Below are 22,337 nucleotides of genomic sequence, written 5' to 3' on the forward strand. Positions count from 1 at the left end.
CCCGACTTCTCCCCCTCTCGGAGCCACTGTGCCCAGGACGGTGAGGGAGATTGAGAGGCTTATGGCCGCTACGACAACGTAAAAATAATATTCAAACATCATGAATTAATGTCACTTAACTTGAATCCAACGGCGTCGTCGTTGAGGGAGCGTCCGATGAAAGACAGGCTGTTGTGATTCGTGATGTAACCCATAGTAATCTAGTGCAACCAATAATCAGTTCACAGTTAAGTCACGTCGTTAATTCACAGGTACCAAATCACGTCGGGGGTCACCATTTTATGCAGCGGACGTCGAGTGGTCTGAAAATCTGCCCATACGTAGCTGTAGCTGCTACAGCAACATCCCGGGTAGGCTACTAGCGTGTAGTGAGGATGACCTTGAGAACAATACCTTGCTCCTTTTGCGAGTATGAGTATATTGCAAAAAAATGCTTGAACTTCCACATCGGATCGTTGTAGCCAAATAATGCCTGGAATTCAAATAGAACGAGTTAAAGTAATTTAGAACATAAAAAACTACACTACAACCATAATTAAACTAACACCGTGACTTCCAAGAAAGGAATCCGTGGCAAACTGACTGAGAAAATAAGGCACTGGTCACAGCGGTAAACCATAACCTCTTCGTGGGAAAATTGTAACATAAGATTCCCGAATGCGTTCGTCTGTATGTATCGACCGAGAAAGAAACACTTCTTGAAACGTCTATTCTTAAAGTGTATTCCTGTAAAATTAGCCCGCGGCTATCGAAATCGAGATGCAATGCCTTACACCTCTAAAAAACTGTCACTACGATACAGATTACTTGGATAAAAGACGGAGAGTTTGTCCAGCTAGCAAGCACCAAATAAACCAGTTAAATGTGCGACCGACTTCCAACAAACAACTTCAAGAATGAATCAGAAAAATTTGTGATAACTCAAAGGCACGCCAGCAGTTCGTGATGCAACATTTCATGTCCAAACAGGTTTCAAACTGAAACAGGTTTAAACAGGTTTGACACAAGTCTTAACGAACGATGGTGCAATTTTGGCTCATGTTTTAGGAATTTCCATGACGTAATATTCAGTAGACTTGAACGGTTTTTTTATTACGTTTGATCAGGCGAACAACCGTCTGGAACAGGCACCACACAACTGGCCGACAGAAACCATACTGAAAACTGTAAAACTAACAAACTGACTGTGTTTCACGCTGAACGATTGGTTTAAAGGAGGCTTATTGCTTCAAGCAATGCAGCATGTGTCAAATGCGCAACGCTACAACAACGTAAAACTACGTATGTAAATTAAACCATGATAAGTGGTGCAAATTCCGAGGAAAGGCCCTAATTCTCAGCCAGCGTTTCAAATTCCTACCAAGCACAAATTTCACAACGGCAATTAGACTAAAGCAAACACAAAACAAGCCGCAGGCGCTTCAGTCTGCGACATATAGCCTAAGACTTATATCTTCTATATCCTCTGTCATGAACAGAAAAGCATATTTTTATGTTCAAAAATTTAAACCATAGAAGCATAGCGCTCTAGGAGATGGGGGACAGGGGGGTAGTCGCTCTCTCGCCGAGAAAAAAACGTTGCGAATTTGGGGGAAAATGTTCAGTTATTTAAACATATCAAACTTACCGTGATATTTCGACATCTCACCAAAGTGGTGGGAAAGTCTTTGTCTAAGGTCTCCTCATGTCCGAGGGGTCACGACTTTCCCCTATTTGACTGACAAAACTAACAAAGATTTCAGAAATGTAGTGCAGCATAGCGTAGTTATTGTTAGTTTCTGGTTTTGGGGGGTTTTCTTTTTGGTCTTTATTTCAGGTGCTTTTTGTTCAATGTCCTACTTGCGTAATCAAGTTTTTGGATTCCGTTATGCTTGCTGTGTTACACCTTCGTTCCCACACCTAGATTTAGAATAAAAGTAACACTGGAGACCATTGTGTCCTAATCACCTCTCGCCACCATCGTGCCCAGAGGTTTTTTCTTCCTAGCATCTCATCATGCAGTAGGCCTACGGCACGTCCGTTAGCCTACATTAGCATTGATTTTGAAAAACTATTGCATGTGGTATTGCAGTTTGAGCAGAATTATATTTTTCAATTTAACATCTGAAAATGTAAATGTAAAAGAGCACAATGGTGAGCAGATGTAAGCTTATTCACTAGCATGCAGCCTAGGCTACATTTTTCACAGGTGGATTACTGGTAGGCTACTTGATAATTACTAATGCAGTTCTTTTTCAAAATCATTTGTGCAAAAATGTCTAGTTATTTGGACAAATCAATTTCTATCACGAGATTTCAACACTTTACCAGTTAAGGAACTTTGTATAATGTTGTACCGTATTTTGAAATGCATTGCCAGTAACATTTTTCATAGAATGAAAACATTCTTTAACAGTACAATTTTGAAAGCCTGCTCGGTAGCCTACTTGTAACCTTATGAGGTTTCTGTTTTGGCCTCGGAATCCTTTCATTACAGTTTAGAGCAGAAAATATGCTCAGAATCCACCAAATTAAATACGGTATCTTTTTTCACATATTTCTGGTGGATCTCCCCTAAACCACCTCGCTCTTTTTTCATCTTCAGTAAACACATGTTACAATTCACTACCTGCAGTGGCATATTTAGAAAGTTTGTTAGGGAGGGCCAAGTCTACCTGCCACTGCATGTTAGTTGTATTAAGTGTTAAAGCATTATAATATGGCTTTCACGGAAATACATTTCCAAAAATGTAACTTTTATAGCGGTTTTACCTGAAAAGAGTTTTTAGTTTCGGCCGGTGTCGTATTCGAGTAAGAGTGAAATTTTTGGAAAAAACAAGAGCCAGAGCCTGGTTTTTGCTGGTTCATACTTTAGCATACTGCTTGGTGAAGGCCTTACTTTTGTGTAGGCCACTTGTATGGTTATGATAAAGCTTTGGTAGAAAGTTTGCTTTTATGAACCATAGACAAGGAAAACAAAGTAACCTTAGCGGGTTTACAGTAACATAATGTATTACGGTAGCCTACACATCACAAAACAAAATATATAACATAATAACTCAAACGTTTTCGACATGTAGCCTACGTGTGTCCTCATCAGGAATTAAATCTGCAATGTACATAAAATGAAAAATTATAAGATAAATTTGACTTTGCAGTACAACTGTAACGACACTCTGTATTGAAAAACACAAACTGAACAAATGATACAAGAATGATTACTAGTAAATTATACGGTGGGAAACAGATCACATGAAGTGTAAAACTACAGGCATTGGACATTATACACAAAAGGAACGATGAGCCACAGGCAATAACTGCCGGTTGAGAGATGGATTGTTACGTTTGATTCTTAAGGCTTCCATGATCTTAGTCTAAAAATCAGATCTGCCTCGAGAGATGATTCCCAGTGACGATAAAAATCACGATGAAATTCAAACATTTTGGTTTTGATTTGTGTCTATGAGTTGAGTGTAACCTATCATTAAACAGTCAGAAAAGAGTAATAATAATAATAATGCTTGTTTTTACATAGCGCTGTAGCCTATCCATCGCAGAATGCGTTGCTCCTCAGCGCTTTACAAAGCAGACAGTGTCAATGCAGCCGTATAGAGGTGAAACTGAGTACATTATTACCCGAATTCATTCCATTGCTCAGTGCCAAGCAGGAATTAGGTTCAGTACCATTTTAAAAAAAGTCTTTGGTATAACCCCGCAGGGTATCGAACCCATGCCTACCAATTCAAAGGCGGACGCACTGAAATAGTGCAAGAGTAAGTAAGCAAGCGTAAAAAGGCTGAAAAGCATTTTACTAAAGTTTTGTTTCTTCTATTTCTGCAGTTATCTTTTGAACAATTTGTACATTAAGTTGTTGTACAACTTCTGCATACATCTCAGTTTCTTTGCTTTTGCTCCCGTCAGAAGGTTTGGTGGTGCTTTGCGTTATTTTCTTGAAACAGGTCAACCACATTTTCTTTATTTCTGGTCTTCTCAAGCTCGATAAAAAACATAGCCCAACTCCCTGTAAAGCATAAGTGACATGTGAAATAAAAGATAGGTCACTGTAACAAATCTACACAAGAAAACAAGATACAAAGCATCGCACAAAGATTGACAGGAGTTTTGATGTTGAATAAGAATTTCTAATCCGGAGTGCACACTAGTTGCGAACCCAAGGGGGGCACCTGGTTATGTTTTTCCCAAAACAAGAAAAACATAAAAAAATTTTCTTTCTTACTTCGCTCGCTCAATCACATTTCATTGACCTACAACTAATTGCATAAAAATCGTGTGTTATCAGCTGTAGACTAGACATAAAAACTGCTAAGTTGTGTGCCTCTGAGAAAATAATACATTCAGGGCCATTGACAGGATTTCTCTGGCCCGGTACCAATCTATTTTCGGGCCCTTTTCATCGACAATGTTATGAATATAAAGGTTGTGTACAAACTTTCATTGATGTCGTTTAAGCATGGTCGTTTAACAAATCTTGCGTGATCTTAAAATTTCCTGAACCGCAAAACTTACTATCTCTATCTAGCGGTTGCATTTTGGAACTTTTATTTGTCACATGACGCTAGAGTATTACTTCCCAATTCCATTGCTGCATAACTGGCCATTCTAGGCTCATCAGAAGAAAATTTACAGCAAAATTAGTGCAGACGGTCACAAAGTTTTCAATTTGATTTGGGAAAGTTTTTTTTGGGCCTAGGTCAAACATTTGCTGATTGCTGCAATCTGAAAAGCGGTTTTGGTCTAATTTTTATTGCAGAAATAGTGATGGCAATCTTCTTACCTGTGTCATTTCAGTTGTTGAGTTTAAACAAATATTAGCCTGTTTATTTTGAAATTCGTGTTTCGGGTTATTTCACTAAATATTCTTGGCTAGGGACAATCTGAAGACAAAGTGGCTGTTTTAACCTCTGATGGCAATTTCTTTAGATCTGATTATATTAAGATTTTGATAATGTTTGAACTCGCGGGGAATCTTATAAATCCGGACCCCTGAAATATTCCGGGCCCGAGTCCAAAAGTACCCCCTAGACCCCCCTGTCAATGCCCTTGAATCATGGCGATCTATACTACTGGCCTTCCCAACGTGGCAACAGCCAAACAATGTGGGGGCCTATTAAGTTTTGGCAACTAACAGGTATTAGGCGTAAAAAAGGCGTTTTTGCATGAATTATTACTAAAAACAAATACTTCTGGATTAGATAACGAATTTTTTAACATACTGAGTGTTTTGAAAGTTGGGTCACTCTTGATTTCGTGTACCTTGATTTTGTTGATATCTTGATTCTTATGGTATTTTAACATGTAGCTATTGTCCTGCTTTCTTGCCACTTATTTAATAATATTACATCTTAATTACGTATTGGCACTGTATTTACAATTTGTAGGCTAAAAAACATTACTTGAGCAATGAAAATTGCTGATTTCATCTTGTAACACTTATCTCAGTCGGTAAATTGAAATTTCGTTTAGGCCCCCACATTATTTGGCTGTTGCCACGTTGGGATGGCCAGTAGTATAGATCGCCATGCCTTGAATACATTATTCCAAATTAAAATGCATTGCTCACCCACAGTGTTGTACGCGTCATTGAAATAATTTGACGGCGTCAGCGTCAGCGCGAATTGCCTAAAAACTTTACGGCGTAAAGGACTGCGTAAGCTCTTAAAGAAATTGACGGCGTCAGCGCTAATTTCTAACGCTATTTTTTGCCAGCGTCTCATAAAACGCAAATATTTCAGCCAAGTTCAGGCTAACAATAGCTATAAATAAAGAGCAGGTATTATGTTTTGAGACTGTATTGCAATTAGCTGCTCAGCCTATTACTTATTTCCTTGCAGAAAAACAAGCATTTCAAAACGTTTTTCTGACAATCTGCTGCGTTTGGGACGCATATTCAGGGGCGCGGAAGCAATTTTTGACTGGAGGGGCAGGAGTATGATATAAGGGCACTTTTGTTGCTGAAAGGCCAATTTTTTTTTTAAAGTTTTAAAATAAGATATAGCGATAATGCTCATCTATCAGCTCATTATCGGGTAATGATACAAGTATCCGCTATACAAAGAACAATGGCACGGAAAGGCATCATGCTATTTTATAATCATGTAATATAACTTATTGTGATGGAGAATTTTGTGTCGTGAATATTATTTTGAGGCAAAAATAAAACATTATAATTAGGCTAAAAGCGAATAGCATAAATTGTTACATTGTAAAGTGTGCAGTAGCTTACATGACCTTAAAAGGGCACCATTGCCCCCTCTTCCCTCCCCATTCACAGAAATTTGAGGGCAGGGGGGCATCCGCTCCCCCTGCTCCACCCCCGGTTCCGGCGCCCCTGCGCATATTGTCCTTTCCAAGTGAAAACATGCGTTCCACACCAGCGCTGGTTGGTATTGGTGTGTTGTATTTTAAAAACAAGTTGAAAACGTTTAGTCGGAAAGGTATCACTGTTCCAAGCGTGCTGTGATATTTTAGCATGTATAAATCTTTTAACGAGGTCCACTGCACCAACATCGCTCTTTTCAGGGGCATAGAGCTCTTGAAATACATGTAAAGTGTATTATTCAACGTCCGCGATGCCATTCATGGATTTTTCGCTTTCTGTCGCTGATCCCTCGTTCTCAATACATGGGTGATCACCATTTGGCGAACTTCTTCCGAATGTATTCCAGGGAGCCATTCCAACCAACGCAAAAACTGGTAATTCGGATGAGTCGCGCTTTCCAGAATACATTGTGAAACTCTTATTGTGAAACGAGATTTTCCATGAAAACAAAAAATGACGCTTAGCGCTTGACGCTTAAAATCGGCAAAATAGTTGACGGCGCTATCACTTCCGTCAACTGAAAAATAAATTGACGGCGCTAGCTTCAGCGTCAACAAAAAGTTGACGCCGTCAACGTACAACACTGCTCACCCAACTACAGTACAGTAGTTAACAATTACGATAAATTAAACGTATTTTGTTGACTCTGCGGACGGATATTCGAAAATTTTATGAAAAACTGTGTAGGCTAATGCTATACGAAACTTCGTTAAAAAATAAGTTATTGAAATCCTTATTAAAAATTCTACTTTTTAATTGGATGAATTTAGTTAAATACTAAGTAGTCTAAAAAGTCTAAAGCTAAACGACAAAATATTGGAGTAGAAAAAACACGAAAAGCTACCAAAATTAAGTAATAGTCTAATTGCCCAATTTTTTTGGGGGAAGTTTCTCAATAACTTACTTCCTGTCAGCCTTTGTATAATCTCAATATTTACATTGTTTATGGTGGAAGTTGGTGGATGATGAATCATTAACATTAGTTTTAAAATGACGTAAGAAATTATGATTGTTCATCGGGTTTCAACTAACATTGTGAATTGTAGACAGGGCTGTGTGAGCACCATTTTGCCCCCCCCCCCCAACATCCACTAGTGAGCCCTATGTTTAGTGATGGCTCTTAAAAAAGGGACAAAAAAGCGTTGGGTTACGGGCGCAAATTCTTTCAATGTAGGAAAAAAATCACATTCATTTTTTCAGCAAAGGGCAAACAACTCAAAGATTTTTTAGAAAAAAATAGTAGCAAATCTGAAAAAAAGTTGGAAAAAGACCAGAGTTTTAATTAAGCAAATGTTATAAAAAAAATGAACAATGCAAAACTTAATGTCCGAAAAAATAAAGCTGGATAGAAGGTGTGGGGAGCTTGTCCCCGGAAAATTTTGCCAAATATGATCCTGTTTTGGTCACATTTTGGGCAGTTTCGGCTCAAAAATGCTTTTTTTTTTCAAGATGCAGACTTTGTATTACCATACATAGGTCGTTTTGTATGTCACCAAATTCGGTAAATTAAAATTGGATTTGGGTTGAGGTTTGGTTTCAAATTTAAATTAACCTATCGTTTAAAAAAAAACTTTATTCACGACGACAGAAGAATTTCAATAATTTTTTATATTTGTATAGCCTAGCATGGCATAGCCTTTCGGCAGGCTAGAACTTCGAAAATCGATCTGAACCATCTAGGCTACATTTCACTTTAAAGTCTATCTTTATTAACACTAAAATTTATCAATTTGATTGTTAATTAACTAGGCTATTTGGGTATGCACTGTTTACTTTGGATATTACATAATTTTGTTAGTTTTTGAGGAATACAAACAACTTTTTACTCCCTTAATCCACTTTCTGAAACTATACATGCTCAACATTGCTGGTCAGGTGAATAAAGTGTGGCCGAGCGAGCAAATTTTACAAAAATGGAAAAAAAAATTACATATTAAATGTTTAAAATTACAAGCCGAAAAAGTTGCACAAACTAGCCTAAATATGCGCGGACCCCTAAACAGAAATGAACCGCCAGCTAGGGGTTTGAAAAGCATTAAATACTGCCTTGGATGATTTAAGCCATTGATTCTGTAGCACATTTTTCGTTTTCAAACACTCAAAAATCATTAAACAAACTAAAATCAGTGGGCCACTAAACAACTGTTCTCCCTCCCCCAGCGTGTGGTGAGGAAGTAAAATGTGTTTTTGGCATAGTTTGTTATAAAAAAAGATGCAAAAGTAGCTACCACATTCGTTAGCATAAGCGAATTTGTTGGTAGCTTTGTTTTTATCTTAGACATTGAGACAGTATTTGATGATAACAAAAGCAACTTTTACCTAAAACTTTACAGGTTTCATCAGAGATGTTATTTTGTAAAGGCTATACTTTGGGGCAAAGTGGGACCGCTGTATTTGGGGCAAAGTGGGACAGTGCATTAGGGCAACATGAGACTCAAGAAGTCTTGATTTGCATCTGTGGTTCTTCTGTTGATTGAATTTTTATTTACGACTTTTTTAGCCTTCAAGATTGTAAAGTATTTATCAGCATTCATTTATATTGTACCGTAGGCCTACACAATTAAGTTCTGACAATGGTTCGTTGCTATAAGAGAAAAAGTGAAATGGGTAAATGGACGGATAGGCTACCAATATTAAGAATGCAATAGAAGATGTGAAAAGCAAGAAGTTGTCTTTGAGAGAAGCGGTTAAACCATACCAAATCCTGCAAAAATGAAATGTCCCGCTTTGCTCCACGGCTGAGGCAAATCATGACATTTGAAAAAAAATAAATATTTTTTCATTTGTACTATAACAGTAGAAAGATTCCGCTTGATCTTCGAACCAAATATGCTGACCAACTAAGGCTTTCGATTAAAAAAGAAATTAACTAAATCCAACCATCACTGTTGCTGAAATTACGTTTTTACAAAAAGTGTCCCGCTTTGCCCCGTCTTCCACTACAGCGAATTTTGGAGAGAAAAAAAACTTGTGTGTTTATACATACATTTGATTCATAACCTTAAAATATTGTAATTTGAACATATCACCTGTCAAAGTCATGAAAACCTTCAATAAAACAAGCAGCAAAGTCAAATCGTAACAAAAACAAACTAAAAAAAAAATTTCAATAAAAATGGCCTTGCTCACTTTCCGTACCTGCAAACTGTTCAATATGGCAAATACCCAACTTAGAATCGCAAAAAAATAGGGATCTTCCGACAGCAAAAGGATAAATCCAAATACCCAGTTGAGGCCCATAACGGTTGTCATAGTAACTGCTCCAAGCAGCCGTCTCTGAAGAGTGACCTTGGTTGCTGTAGATCGGATCTGTGATGCAAATCATACGATGTTGGTTGATTCATTAAATCTGCAAAAGCTTTTAAAAAAATCTTAAATATAAATTAACTATTTTGTTCGCCCCGTAAGCTCAGTGGTTACGTGCCCGGTTCAAGATGACGCGGCGCTGGTTCAGCTCTCTGAGTGTGCGCTTGAGCAACTCATTTCAGGACTGCTCTCCATTCAGCGGAACCTAGTGAATGGAATAATTCCTCGGCAACAACACTTCAACAATCGAAGCTTCACTCTGCCAATCTTGGTAACCGGCCCTGCGTCAAAATCCTTTACAAGTATGCGAAACTACCAGGAATACTGGAATAGCCAATCAAGGCTTTGTCAGTCCGCGGATAAAGATTCAAAAACCAACCAACCAACTAAGTGGAGCCAGTTGGTGAATATCTTCTTCGTTTAAATCAGCGGTCGGCAACCTGCGGCTCTTTTTTGTCTCTGCGCTCTGGCTCACGTGATACTTTTTTGTATTAGTTCGTGTCACAATTAAACCATTGTGGTGCAATAATCAAAAACCGAATAGTTGCGAAAAGGAGGCGCAACACTTTACCTTGTAGCCAGTGTTGCCGATTGGTACTCTGGAGTACCAAAAAGTGAAAAATTTGGTAGGTACTATTTTGCGTTTCCGATTAACCGATTAGTTGTGTTTCCCAGTCATGTTAAGAGTTGACAGCTGTTGGAATGGTAACTACAAATCAGTTCTACAGGGTACGGCCGAATAACTCGAACAAATGGCTTTCCTGTAGGCCGTAAGCGTTAGGTTTTTGCTATAAGCAGTCAATTAGATGGTGCGGCTCAGAGCAGGTTTTAGTTTGATGGAGACGAGACCAAATGGCTCTTTCACTGCTAAAGGTTGCCGACCCGTGGTTTAAATCAAAGAAGAAAGTTCCAAATAAAAAACTCATCTAGTGCTTGTTAAAATGTGCAGCCCAATTTAGCAACAGAGCTTCCAGCAAGAGCGTATCAAGGTGATCATACCTCTTGGTGTCACGTAAAATGAGTTCTAGGTTTATTTAGTTATTTACTTTTGTTTTATTGGATAATTGCTTTGACAAAAGACAGAATATGATAAAGTTGAAGAGCAGCATGATCCCAACTGGTAGAAGGAATCCAAAGTAAAGGGAATAGCCTCTCAACCAACACACATTTTCAGCAACGTATGATGACACAGCATTGGGATCACGTTCTAAAAAGCAAACAAGAGCTTTAGTAATTGTTGTAGGTTTATATTGTTTAATGAATTGTGCAGTATACTGTATTGGTAACCTAAACCTGTATTGTTACCCGTAAACCTGTTTTGTTAACCAAACCAAATACGTTTTGAGACGCCGAAGGCACTTGATATGGAAATCGTACCTTCCCAGTTGTTATTATTGTTATTAAAGTACGTTCGGCTGAAGCAGTCAGGGCATAGGAAGATTTAAGAGGAGTCAGGGCTGATGAGAGGATTGGAGCCTGGTACTAATAAGATCCTCAGATCCAGAAAACTGTACTCGGGATAGAGTGATTTATACCATAACGATATATATTATATATTATAACACGTTATGGCTGCAACATGTTTTTATCAATCAAAGTGACTACTATCAAAGCAGCTTGCAGGACATTCTTTTTCAGTTCTTGTTTCCCAAAAATACTATCAAATAATGAATAAGTGACTCAATAGTTAGCTTGCAACAGTATCAGCGTGAATGCACCTTCTCCACAAACTAGCTTTGGCTGTTGCTGATCGTAATAGCCAAATGCTACAGCCATTGTAAGTGCTGCTATTAGTAGTGGTACTCCGTAAGCCATTGCCCCAAGCTTCTGAAGGTACTTGCTATTGTCACTTCTGAAGACCTGCAAAATGTTTAAAGGGGTATTAAAGGAAAAACCTGACTTGACGATTTTCCACGTTCTTTGTGTTTAACATGCTACCATAAAACGATTTTCAATAAAATTTTGCCCCATTGCGGTCTGACCACCATTGTGCGCGTGCTTTTGTCAGAGCTTTCAAAACGAGATTGGCCTGAGCAACGAAGCGTGCGACTGTAAAGAACGTCATAAAGGCTACGTCATAAAGTCTAGCAATCAACCGATCACGCAATAATTGTTACTGCGGGCGATTTGACTGTAGGCTATGTATGTATTTACATCAAAACAGCACATTTTAACATCAAAACAGCAGACATGTCACGATTTCTTTCTATCTCTTAACAGGAAAAAGACTTGGAAAGGTTCAATGACGTAGTTTAATGGGTCAAACCGAAAAGCAGTCAATTAAATGTCGAATAATTCTACTAGTGAAATGATAATCTGACTTCTCGAAGAACTTTAACGAACGGCTTCTCAAATAACTCTAATTTCTGCATCAACTACCAATCCACAACTCATAGCACACCTCTCATAATCAACTCATAATAATCACCATAATAATCAGAATAATCAGAATAATAATTCCGCAAATTACACCACTATTTATAGAAGGTGGCTTCGGTCTGGTAACATCGAGAAGGTTACGTAATGTCACATTGTTCTGTCAAGTTGCAATAAATGTCAACAAGCAGAAGCTTATAGAAGTCTAAAGAATGTCACGTTCGCAAGAAGATTCTTACATAATAACGATTTCGCAATCGGACATTTACTGATAAACAACCTTATGACGTCATGACAAACGACGCTCAGAAATCATGAAAAACAACAGAACCTTCTAGATTTGCATGCTTACAGATGATTCTAGAAAAACGTTACATAATACAAATTTCTCAATCAGAGGTTACTTCAGGTCATAACCGATAATAACACAACGCACCAGAATTCCATAATGAAAATAGCACATTCGTTGAAGATACAAAGCAAGCCATCGCGAGGCATTGCACCTTGATTGTGACATACGCCCCCCCTTAGAATATTGTTGCAAACAATATAACAACACAATCAATACAAAACACATTACAAAACAATTAATTACTCGATAAATCAATTCTCATAATTATGTTCAACGACTCAATAGTCCATCGTTGCATAAACTACCAAGGACAGCTTTTCTCAAAACAATAGTCACGTTTACTGCGAAAGTTTCCATCGTCCTCAATATCTTCAGTGCACCGGCGAGCGAGATGACCCATCTTCCTACATCGGAAACACCTCCTCTCCGGACAGTCCTTGGCGAGATGACCTTCTCTGTGACAGTTGTAGCAAGCCTTTTCATCAAAAGGGCAGCTCCTGGCTATATGTCCAATCTCCCCACATCGGTAGCAGTGGTTGTCACGGCAACGTCTATTTTCCGAATGTCCGCCGTCAGCAACGCACTCCCTGGCGAAGTGTCCGCGTCTACCGCATCTATAGCAAACTCCAAATGGTCGTCGCCTGCCTCTTCTCCTCGGTTCATCGCGCTCGTAATATCCGTCATCGTGAGATCGTTGCTGATTATCTGCAGAACAATCTCGAGCAAAGTGACCATTCTTGCCACAAGAATAACAAGTAACTTCAGAATTTCTCTCAATAACATTTCCGATTATAAGATCAACTAAAGAGTTTTGTAAACATAACGCTTTCACAGTCCCGGTAAGGTAGGGAGTATCGATATATATCTTCGCTAACGGTCCTTGAATTGAAGTGTTATTTATCTTTATCACAATTCCAGTTTTTCCCGTTAATTGACTGTCTTTAACCAAATCCCTCCTCACTATTATACCAGTAGAACCAGAATCACGTAAAACTTTTACCTTTTTGTTTCCAACTTTTCCATCCACTACTGGCAGGTAATCTTCAGGTATTATTTTTCCGCAAACATCTTCATCCGGTTTCTCCTCGTCAAGCTTGGGTTCAGGAATCATTAACGCACAACCGCATCGATAAACATCCTCTGTGGTTTTCTCATTCTTTCCAGACTGATTGGATCGGGAAAACGACTTGTCCTTGCATTCCTTCGCTTCGTGTCCTTGCCTATTGCAACGATTGCACTACTTCCTCGATTCCTGATGATTTCTGTTAATCTTCCTCCGGCAGTTAACAGCCTTATGACCTAAGCCATTACAATTAAAACAACGTACATCTCTTGGAACAGCACCTCCTTTAAAATTATTTGTTTGCTCTTCGTCATTATCGCATGACAACGTTTCTCCAGTCGACAACTTCTCATCATGAGCAACTAAATACTGTTCTGCCACACTGGCTATTTCTTCTAGATTCTTTGGACTTCTCTCCATTAAATAAACAGACAGATCTTTTGAACATGAATCTGTGAATTGTTCCTTAACTATAAGGTTTGCCAATCCGTCCAATGATTGATCGGCCCCCGAAAGTTCAAACCATTTTAACAAAAGGTTTCTCAAACGTTCAATAAATTGACCTGGGCTTTCGTGCCGTTCAGGCTTTGCCTCACGGAATCTTTGACGGTATCCATGCTCGGTAAAATTGTATCGCTTTAACAAAGCTAACTTCAATCTGTCGTAGTTCATGGCCTCTTCTTGCGAAAGTCTTGAATATACATCAAGAGCTTGTCCCGATAATAACATGCTTAGCTGGGTAGCCCACGTCGACTTATCCAATTTGGCTATTGTAGCATATCTTTCAAATCTTAACAAATAACTATCCAACTCATCTTTTTCTTCAACAAATGATGGCAAATCTGGACGTCTAACTTGCGCCACAATAACATCTCGAGCATTATCATTAGTAGAATTAAATCGCTCACCAATGTCCAGCTTTTGTCTTTCTAATTCAAGTTTTAACTTTTCCAATTCATATTGCGCTCTTCTTTCTTCAGCTTCTGCTTCGCACTGCGCTCTTCTTTCTTCAGCTTCTGCTTCGTACTGCCATTGCGCACGTTTTTCCTCAGCTTCTCGTTGTGCTTGTTTTTCTTCAGCTTCAAGTTGTGCTCGCTTTTCCTCAGCTTCAAGTTCTGCTTTCCTTATTTCACGAGCAGCTCTTCTATCTTCTCTTTCGTCAGCTTCTCGCTGAGCTTTTTGGGCCATTATCTTGTGATACTCTTCCATCACAAACTGAGACTTTTCATTGTCACTCAGCCCCATTCGTTCAGCCATGCTCCGTAAGTCTTCAATCATCTCATGTTTGACGGCATCCGCCATTTTGACAGCTTGTTGTTAATTTATTATTCTTTCAATAAATCTTTCGGTATTCTTCGGTTTTTCGGTTAATCCTTTTTCGGTTTATCCCGGACGAGCCCCCAGAATGTCACGATTTCTTTCTATCTCTTACCAGGAAAAAGACTTGGAAAGGTTCAATGACGTAGTTTAATGGGTCAAACCGAAAAGCAGTCAATTAAATGTCGAATAATTCTACTAGTGAAATGATAATCTGACTTCTCGAAGAACTTTAACGAACGGCTTCTCAAATAACTCTAATTTCTGCATCAACTACCAATCCACAACTCATAGCACACCTCTCATAATCAACTCATAATAATCACCATAATAATCAGAATAATCAGAATAATAATTCCGCAAATTACACCACTATTTATAGAAGGTGGCTTCGGTCTGGTAACATCGAGAAGGTTACGTAATGTCACATTGTTCTGTCAAGTTGCAATAAATGTCAACAAGCAGAAGCTCATAGAAGTCTAAAGAATGTCACGTTCGCAAGAAGATTCTTACATAATAACGATTTCGCAATCGGACATTTACTGATAAACAACCTTATGACGTCATGACAAACGACGCTCAGAAATCATGAAAAACAACAGAACCTTCTAGATTTGCATGCTTACAGATGATTCTAGAAAAACGTTACATAATACAAATTTCTCAATCAGAGGTTACTTCAGGTCATAACCGATAATAACACAACGCACCAGAATTCCATAATGAAAATAGCACATTCGTTGAAGATACAAAGCAAGCCATCGCGAGGCATTGCACCTTGATTGTGACAAGACAGTTTGCTCAAAACATCAGATTGGTAACGTGGCTTTTGTTATTGCTGGACTTTATGACGTATTCTTGAGCTGTGTTTGCACGTTTTGGTCATTTTAAAAAAAATGAAAATAAATGAAACACTGGACTTTGGGCCTTGCCAGCGCCATTGAAAACAAACTTTTTTGGGTAATTGTTTTTGAAATGTATTCTTGAATGTTCAGTTTACTCATTTTAATGCTTAAATCCGGTTTGAAATTTTCCTTTAGTATGCCTTTAAACAAATAAAAACACAAACTGTTTTTTGCAAGAAAGAATCGCAATTCATCGGTTTCCGCTATGGTCACTACTTTATAACTTGGTATACATAAGGAAAATTTAGACAATAATTTTCAACAAATACTAAACCTTCACTACAAAGTTACTTTTTCATATCTAAACATCATAACTAACAAACCGAGTTTAAGTTTTTCACCGTCAAAAATGTGCGATACTGCTTACTTTCAAACTAGCAGAATATATTTATAACATTTAACAAATAGTTACTTTCTGGTATAAATTTTCTCACTAGCCTACTATAAGAACGTGGAGTTTTAACAGAAAAATTAAATTCGTAGTTGCTAGTTGAAAGCATAACGGCGAGCATATAAAAATATTTAATGCAAAGAATACAATCATCTATGGTATAGATTTGGAAGAAAAGTAATTTTGAAATACCACAGACAGTTAATTAGCAACAAACTGATGTGAGTGAATGCCGGTAAAAATACAATAAGCTAACATACAAATACCAACAGCTGAGCCGTTGAGAAGACAATTTGAGCCCGGTACTTATGGAATTCCTCGGCCTCAAATCAAGATACTTCTAAAACAAACGCATTAATAATAATCATTCGCTTGCAGCAGATTGCGCATCAACACGGGTTACTTGACAGGGTTCCATGTGATTTTATGAGCCGTACTGCTTCCATGCTGGCTCAAGGCAGATTGGAAGAGGGTGAAATCTCACCAGATTATTACCCGTTTTATCTTCACTGCGTTATGCACGCAAGAACGCATTATATCCAAACAATACGAGGTGGTTTCTTGGAAAGGCTACAGGCCCCTGGAATCATCTCTGGTGCGAGTTCAAAACTATTCTTTGAACCCCTCCGTCAACGCTACTAACTAACACACACTGAACAATTAAAGACTATATTAACGATTTTAACTTGTCTGTTGTAACATCAGTTTTACATTAAATTCTTTTGAAATCATTGCAATTTGTTAATCAGAATTTTGGAGCAAAATTCATGAGCAATTTCAAACACAAGATGAAATCTAAGCTAAAAAGTAGTTGTTCGCTCGTCGTCGTCGTCGTCAGCGTATGCTCAAATTCTATGAATGGAGACAAAGGACCAGATGAACTTCAATTCGCTTTTAATTCCAATTCATACACAACATGAATTTGTTGTATATCCGGATTTCGAGCATTTAGCTCTCTTCAGTACAACTTTTGAATTGCGAATGAATAACACTACAAATGAACTGGTATTTATAGCGAAAAAGGTTCCACGTTGACAGCGATGGCATTGCAAAACCAACGTCAATCACTGCCAACGTAGAGCAAACGTTGAAGGGGCATCATACATGCTGAACTAAACCTTGGTTTGTTTATCATTTTGCAACGTCGTTTGTTTTTTTTTGTTTTTTTTTTATTTTCACGTCACGTTATCTCGCAATGCTACACTTGCCTTGTAACTATTTAACGTTTCTTCTTTCCCGTATTACGAGGGTTGGACACCAACGAAGTTATACTCTGTCACATGTCATTCTTCATGCCACCCGATGCTGAAGATCGACCCTGATGGAATGTCGCCACAGATCATCCTCCTGGGCATTGTCAAACCAACGCTTCTTAACACGTTCTCAAGGGTTATTATCATGAATTATCATTTTCTTTGTTTGCAAGCTCGTGTAACTCAAAAACTGCCCAAGATAGATCAATCAAATTTTCACATATTGGAGATAATTTATCTGACAACACAGCAATGAAAATCGTTTGCAATTTGTTGAACAGCACAACTTGAAGATTCAAATTATTTGATGGTTGGTCATATTGTTTTTTATTTGACTGGAGAAATCGCTTCTTAATTACCTTAAAGTTGAATGAGATGGGCCAATTCTTTTGTGTTCGATTTTAATCTTTTACGCGTAGACGTCGTCCACCCTTCACTCAATGAAATCGTAATTGACATCCGATTTGCGTTTGCTTGTTGTTTTGCCGAAGGCATTATAAAGATATTTTGTTTTGTTTCAACATTTGCAGAGAATGAGATTTAAACCACCGCAAAAAACTGCTTCAAGTTATTTTTGAGCCACATGTTACAGTCTACAATAACGTTTTATATGCAGTCAGAAAATGCAACTTCGCGCTGGATGACGTAACAACAAAAACCAGTCTTTTGTCACGGAAATGTATTCGACAGCAAAAAGGCACAAGAGCTGCTGACTGATAGATTACGTTACGATACGTCACAAAAACGAGGCATTGATTACAAATTCTTTTGAGGCAACAGGCAGCGCTGCTCCAGCCTCCAAATGACATAAACGTCAAAATTTTTCGAGAAAAATATATAGGCGTTTACCGTTTTGAGGTAAGCTTTTGTGAAAATTAGCTTTTGAAGACCAACATTATAATAAAAGGTTTGAATTTATGGAGTTGGTCCTAATAGTGTTTCTGCTAAGATATATCAAAACTTTTGAATCCTTGTAGAAAAAATACTTTTGTAATCTCTCAAGCAACTGCAAAAGTACCATTTAGGTAAAGATTCAGTGATAATACAACATGTGCAATTGTGCAATGTTTGTAAAAATACAATATTTTAGCTGTGCGGGTTTTTTTTACAAAAACATAACGGTTTAGATAACCCATATCAAGTTCTTTTCAGTAGTCTTCAATCTCTCGTTTTTATAAAACATTTCAACAAAGTCCATAAATATTTATGTGAATATAAATGTAAAGGTACATGCAGAAGTTTATTGGCTGGTCAAGAACTCACTTCTTGTTGCTTTCCAACAAGAAATCAACAAAACATACATCAGTCGATTTGTTTGCGATAAACTAAGTTTTGTCAAGAATTTTCCTATTGCTCTTTTTTATTTGAAATAAAATGTATAGGCCATAGAAAACAGTGTAAAATGACATCTTTTTCAGCATTGCTTATCGTATGCTATCGGATAATTTCAAAGAAAGATAGATAGATGTAAATAAAAGATTAAATAAAGTAACTCAAAACCGAGTTTGCAAACAAAAGGCATAATCATTATGGTTGAATGCCCTCCAGCACATGAAGCCAGGTAAAACCCCAGGCCCCGACAACCTATTCCCGGAGTTGATACTCCATGCTGCTGCCTCCTTAAAGTCCTGGTTAAAAGACTTCCATTCCTGCTGTTTGCACCACCTGAGAATTCCCAGAATCTTGAGAAGAGCCCTTGCGGTTGCAGTTCCTAAGCCGAAGAAGCCCATAGAGGACTCGAAGAGCTGCCGTCTGATCTCACTGCTCTGCATCCCACTTAAGATCCTCGAGAGACTCATCTACGCCCGTGTCGAACCAATAATTATAGATCCGCAGCTCCCCGTAAACAAGCTGGTTTCCGACAAGGACGATCAACCGTAGATCATGTCACACTTATGACCCAAGACATTGAGGACAGTTTTCCGGCTAAGAAGAAGGCTGGCGCCGTGTTTGTTGATCTCACGGCTGCCCATGATATCGTATGGCACAGCGGCAAGTTACTCCGTCTGCTCCCCGACAAACACATGGTCCATATGATGATGGAACTTGTGCAAAACTGCAGTTTTATCCTCACCACCGGTAGCGGCCGTCAAAGCAGACTATGCTGACTTAAAAACGGCGTCCTACAGGGCTCAGTCTTGGCTCCTTTCCTGTTCAACATATACAGTATACACCTACGACCTGCCTCCCACCATCTCCAGGAAATATGCTTATGCAGACGACCTGGCACTTCTGCAATCAGCGGGAAACTGGCAGCCAGTGGAGAGGAACCGCAGCTAAGACATGCAAACATTATCAACACACCTCCAGAAATGAAAGCTACTCAGCAAGGCAAAAACAGTATCGGCGGCCTTCCACCTTAACAACCGGTAAGCACAGATAAACATCAACATTGACAGGGAACGCCTGCCCTACTGTGCCGAACCTATTTACCTCGGCATAACCCTGGACAGGTCACTCACGTACCGCCGAAACTTGGAGTCACTGCGCAAAAAAACTATCTACACGCGTCGCACTCTTGAGGCGATAGGCGGGTTCCGGCTGGGGAGCTGGTGCCAAAACTCTTCGTACAGCTACCCTAGCCCTTGTCCATTCTACCGCTGAGTAGGCTACTGCGCACCAGCCAGGTGTCGTAGGTTTCACACCCATCACATTGATACCGCCATCAACGACGCACTGCGTACTGCAACTGGATGCCTGCGTCCCACTCCAACGGACTACCTACACATCCTAGCAGGCATCCAACCCGCTGAGCTACGTCGTAAAGGAGCCACGATTTCTCTCGCCAGCCGCGCTTCGGACCCCGACCATCTCCTCCATGCAGCATTCAAGCGACCACCACCTATACAGCAGCGGCTGAAATCAAGACGCCCCTTTGTGCCCGCCGCACAACAACTGCTTAAAGTGCAACTGCACGATGACTTTGACCGCACTTTATCTGCAAGAGCATGTTTCAATCTATAAATACCGACCTTGCCTTTACTTTTTAAGGCTATATATTTATCTCAATAAAAGTTATCAAAACTATGGTTTTCCACGCGCTTGTATTTTTGGCCACGTTCCTGTAATGGCGGATTGCATTGCGCAACACGCGGATTATGACGTGAGTTGGAGTCAGACTGAAGCGACAATCGCTTTTGCAAGTCCTTTAGTTGTGTTTGTTCTAGAGCAGTGGTCGGCAACTTTTTTTAACAAAAGAGCGATTCTGTTGCATATTTTAGCAGAAATGACCAGCTGAGAGCCACGAAAGGTAATAAAAAAGGGTATGCTGTTTAGTGTTCACGCCAAAAGCTGTAAACTGACCTGATAAAGTCAAAACTTGAATAACAAAAACTGTAAAAAAAAGTCTATTATTTTCTGACAGAGTATCACTCGATCAGAGTTGGCTCATTGCTGCATCATCTTGCACAACTAGTAAACAACGTTGTTTTTTTTTTCATTATCACAGTCGAACGCATAGGCTATACCAAATCATGTCAAATCTGGAGGGAGCCGCTTCAGAGGAGCTAAAGAGCCGCAAGTTGCCGACCACTGTTCTAGAGGAAGGAGTTTTTTTTTCGCTGCTTCGATCTTGTTGCACGTGCTTTTTATGTGAAAGCAGGTAGTTATAGGCTCTTTGCAATCTCAAGTTTGAAAAAAATAAGCCAGGTCTGTTGACTTATCCATTGGAATTGTTGGTTAAGGGACAGACCAAAGCTGTCATAGGCCCATGCGAGTACGGTACGTCTTAACCGGTGTCCGACGTTTTCTTCGTAAACAGTTCTTCGTAAAGCAATTCTTCGTAAGCAATTTTTCGTAAAATAATTCTTCGTAAAGTTAATTCTTTGTAAAACAATTCTTCTCAAAGCATTTATTCGTGCATGCAATGGAGATTTGATGTATACGAAGAAATGCTTTACGAAAAATTCTTTTACGGATTTCATTTCACCAACAACTGTTTACGAACAATTGTTTTACGAAGAATTGCTTACGAAGAATTGCTTTACGAAGAATTGTTTACGAAGAATTCACCTATAACCGTCTTAACCAATGTTATGTGACATTCGAACCACGTATGGCGGAGAGCACCTCTTGCATCACTGTGTTAGACGAATCCCATGCAATGGTCAATCCAGCAGTCCTACAAACCTTCTTCAGGGTTGATAGGAAGAATTGGGAAAAAGATGGCAAGCCCAGAGGACGCGATGGAAAGTTGTCAAATGAGTGAGTTTACTTGAGCTTGTTTACTGTTCAACAACCTTTCAAGAGCTGGTTGCGTAATTGTTCCATTTATTATTAAATGAAGCTGTTATATCTCCCAGGCAATTCAGGCTGGTCGCTTATAGGCACGTGCTGGAGTGGCTGTTGGATGGAGAAGTTCTGGGCAAGTCGAACAAAGTCGTGCTGCCATCCTGCATTGTCTCTTTCATCCGCAGAAAGTACCCCAGCGACGATGGAGATTATGCTGGGTTCCGAACACCAGTGTTACCATTTTAGTCTTTTTAAAACCTAATGTGGTTTAGTTGCAACCGTTTGGTTTATTTTTTTTTTCGATTTGGTGTGTTTTTTTGGTTTGGTTTGTTTTCGATTTGTGTGTCGTAATGTGATTTATCATCAGTATTGTATGCTGGTTTATTTTTTAGTTTATTTCTGCTTCAATTTGGTTTATTCTGGTATTTTTTTAGCTTCATCTAGATTATTTTTAAAAAACCTAGATGCCAACACTGCTGGAGAGAGTCCCAATGAATGCTAAAGCGTTATCGCATGATAGTCGACTGTAATATGTCCTACAATAGTAATACAATACAAAATGTTTTTGATATAACCAAGTTTGCCTGTTGTAATCTACGAAACTAGCCTTCGGCGATGGGCTTTGCAAACCACTCCTGGCACACAGGCATGAGCAGCTAAATTTGTATAATGCTGGCTGAAAGATGCGGGTTCATTAAGGAATGGATGCCTTATACATTTGCGCATTCACTAGTAACCAAGCCTATCTCGGCTAGTTTGGTCTCCACTAAGCTCGACTCCAACTGACGTCATATCACTAGGTGGCGTTAACGAGTTTGCCACTTC

The 22,337-nt window shown here is 39.0% G+C and overlaps 1 protein-coding gene and 1 long non-coding RNA gene across 2 annotated transcripts in view; both read right to left on the bottom strand.

Moving 5' to 3' along the window:
• Window positions 1-347: 347 nt before the first annotated feature.
• The window catches only part of LOC145781412 (uncharacterized), a 73,828-nt gene continuing 51,838 nt past the window's right edge, over window positions 348-22,337 (bottom strand). The window contains exon 4 of the long non-coding RNA XR_014290733.1: window positions 348-472. This is a non-coding gene — a long non-coding RNA (uncharacterized LOC145781412). The remainder of the gene's footprint in view (window positions 473-22,337) is intronic.
• Window positions 2,967-22,337, bottom strand: part of LOC145781229 (adhesion G-protein coupled receptor G7-like) — a 42,796-nt gene continuing 23,425 nt past the window's right edge. The window contains exons 8-11 of the mRNA XM_082593006.1: window positions 11,344-11,485; window positions 10,672-10,832; window positions 9,458-9,628; window positions 2,967-4,000 (exon numbers count right to left, since the gene is read on the bottom strand). Of these exons, the coding sequence (XP_082449132.1) occupies window positions 3,791-4,000; window positions 9,458-9,628; window positions 10,672-10,832; window positions 11,344-11,485 (684 nt within the window). The 3' untranslated portion in view covers window positions 2,967-3,790. The remainder of the gene's footprint in view (window positions 4,001-9,457; window positions 9,629-10,671; window positions 10,833-11,343; window positions 11,486-22,337) is intronic.

This window comes from Aplidium turbinatum, chromosome 12 (genome assembly GCF_918807975.1).
Source record: "Aplidium turbinatum chromosome 12, kaAplTurb1.1, whole genome shotgun sequence".
Taxonomy (NCBI): Eukaryota; Metazoa; Chordata; class Ascidiacea; order Aplousobranchia; family Polyclinidae; genus Aplidium; species Aplidium turbinatum.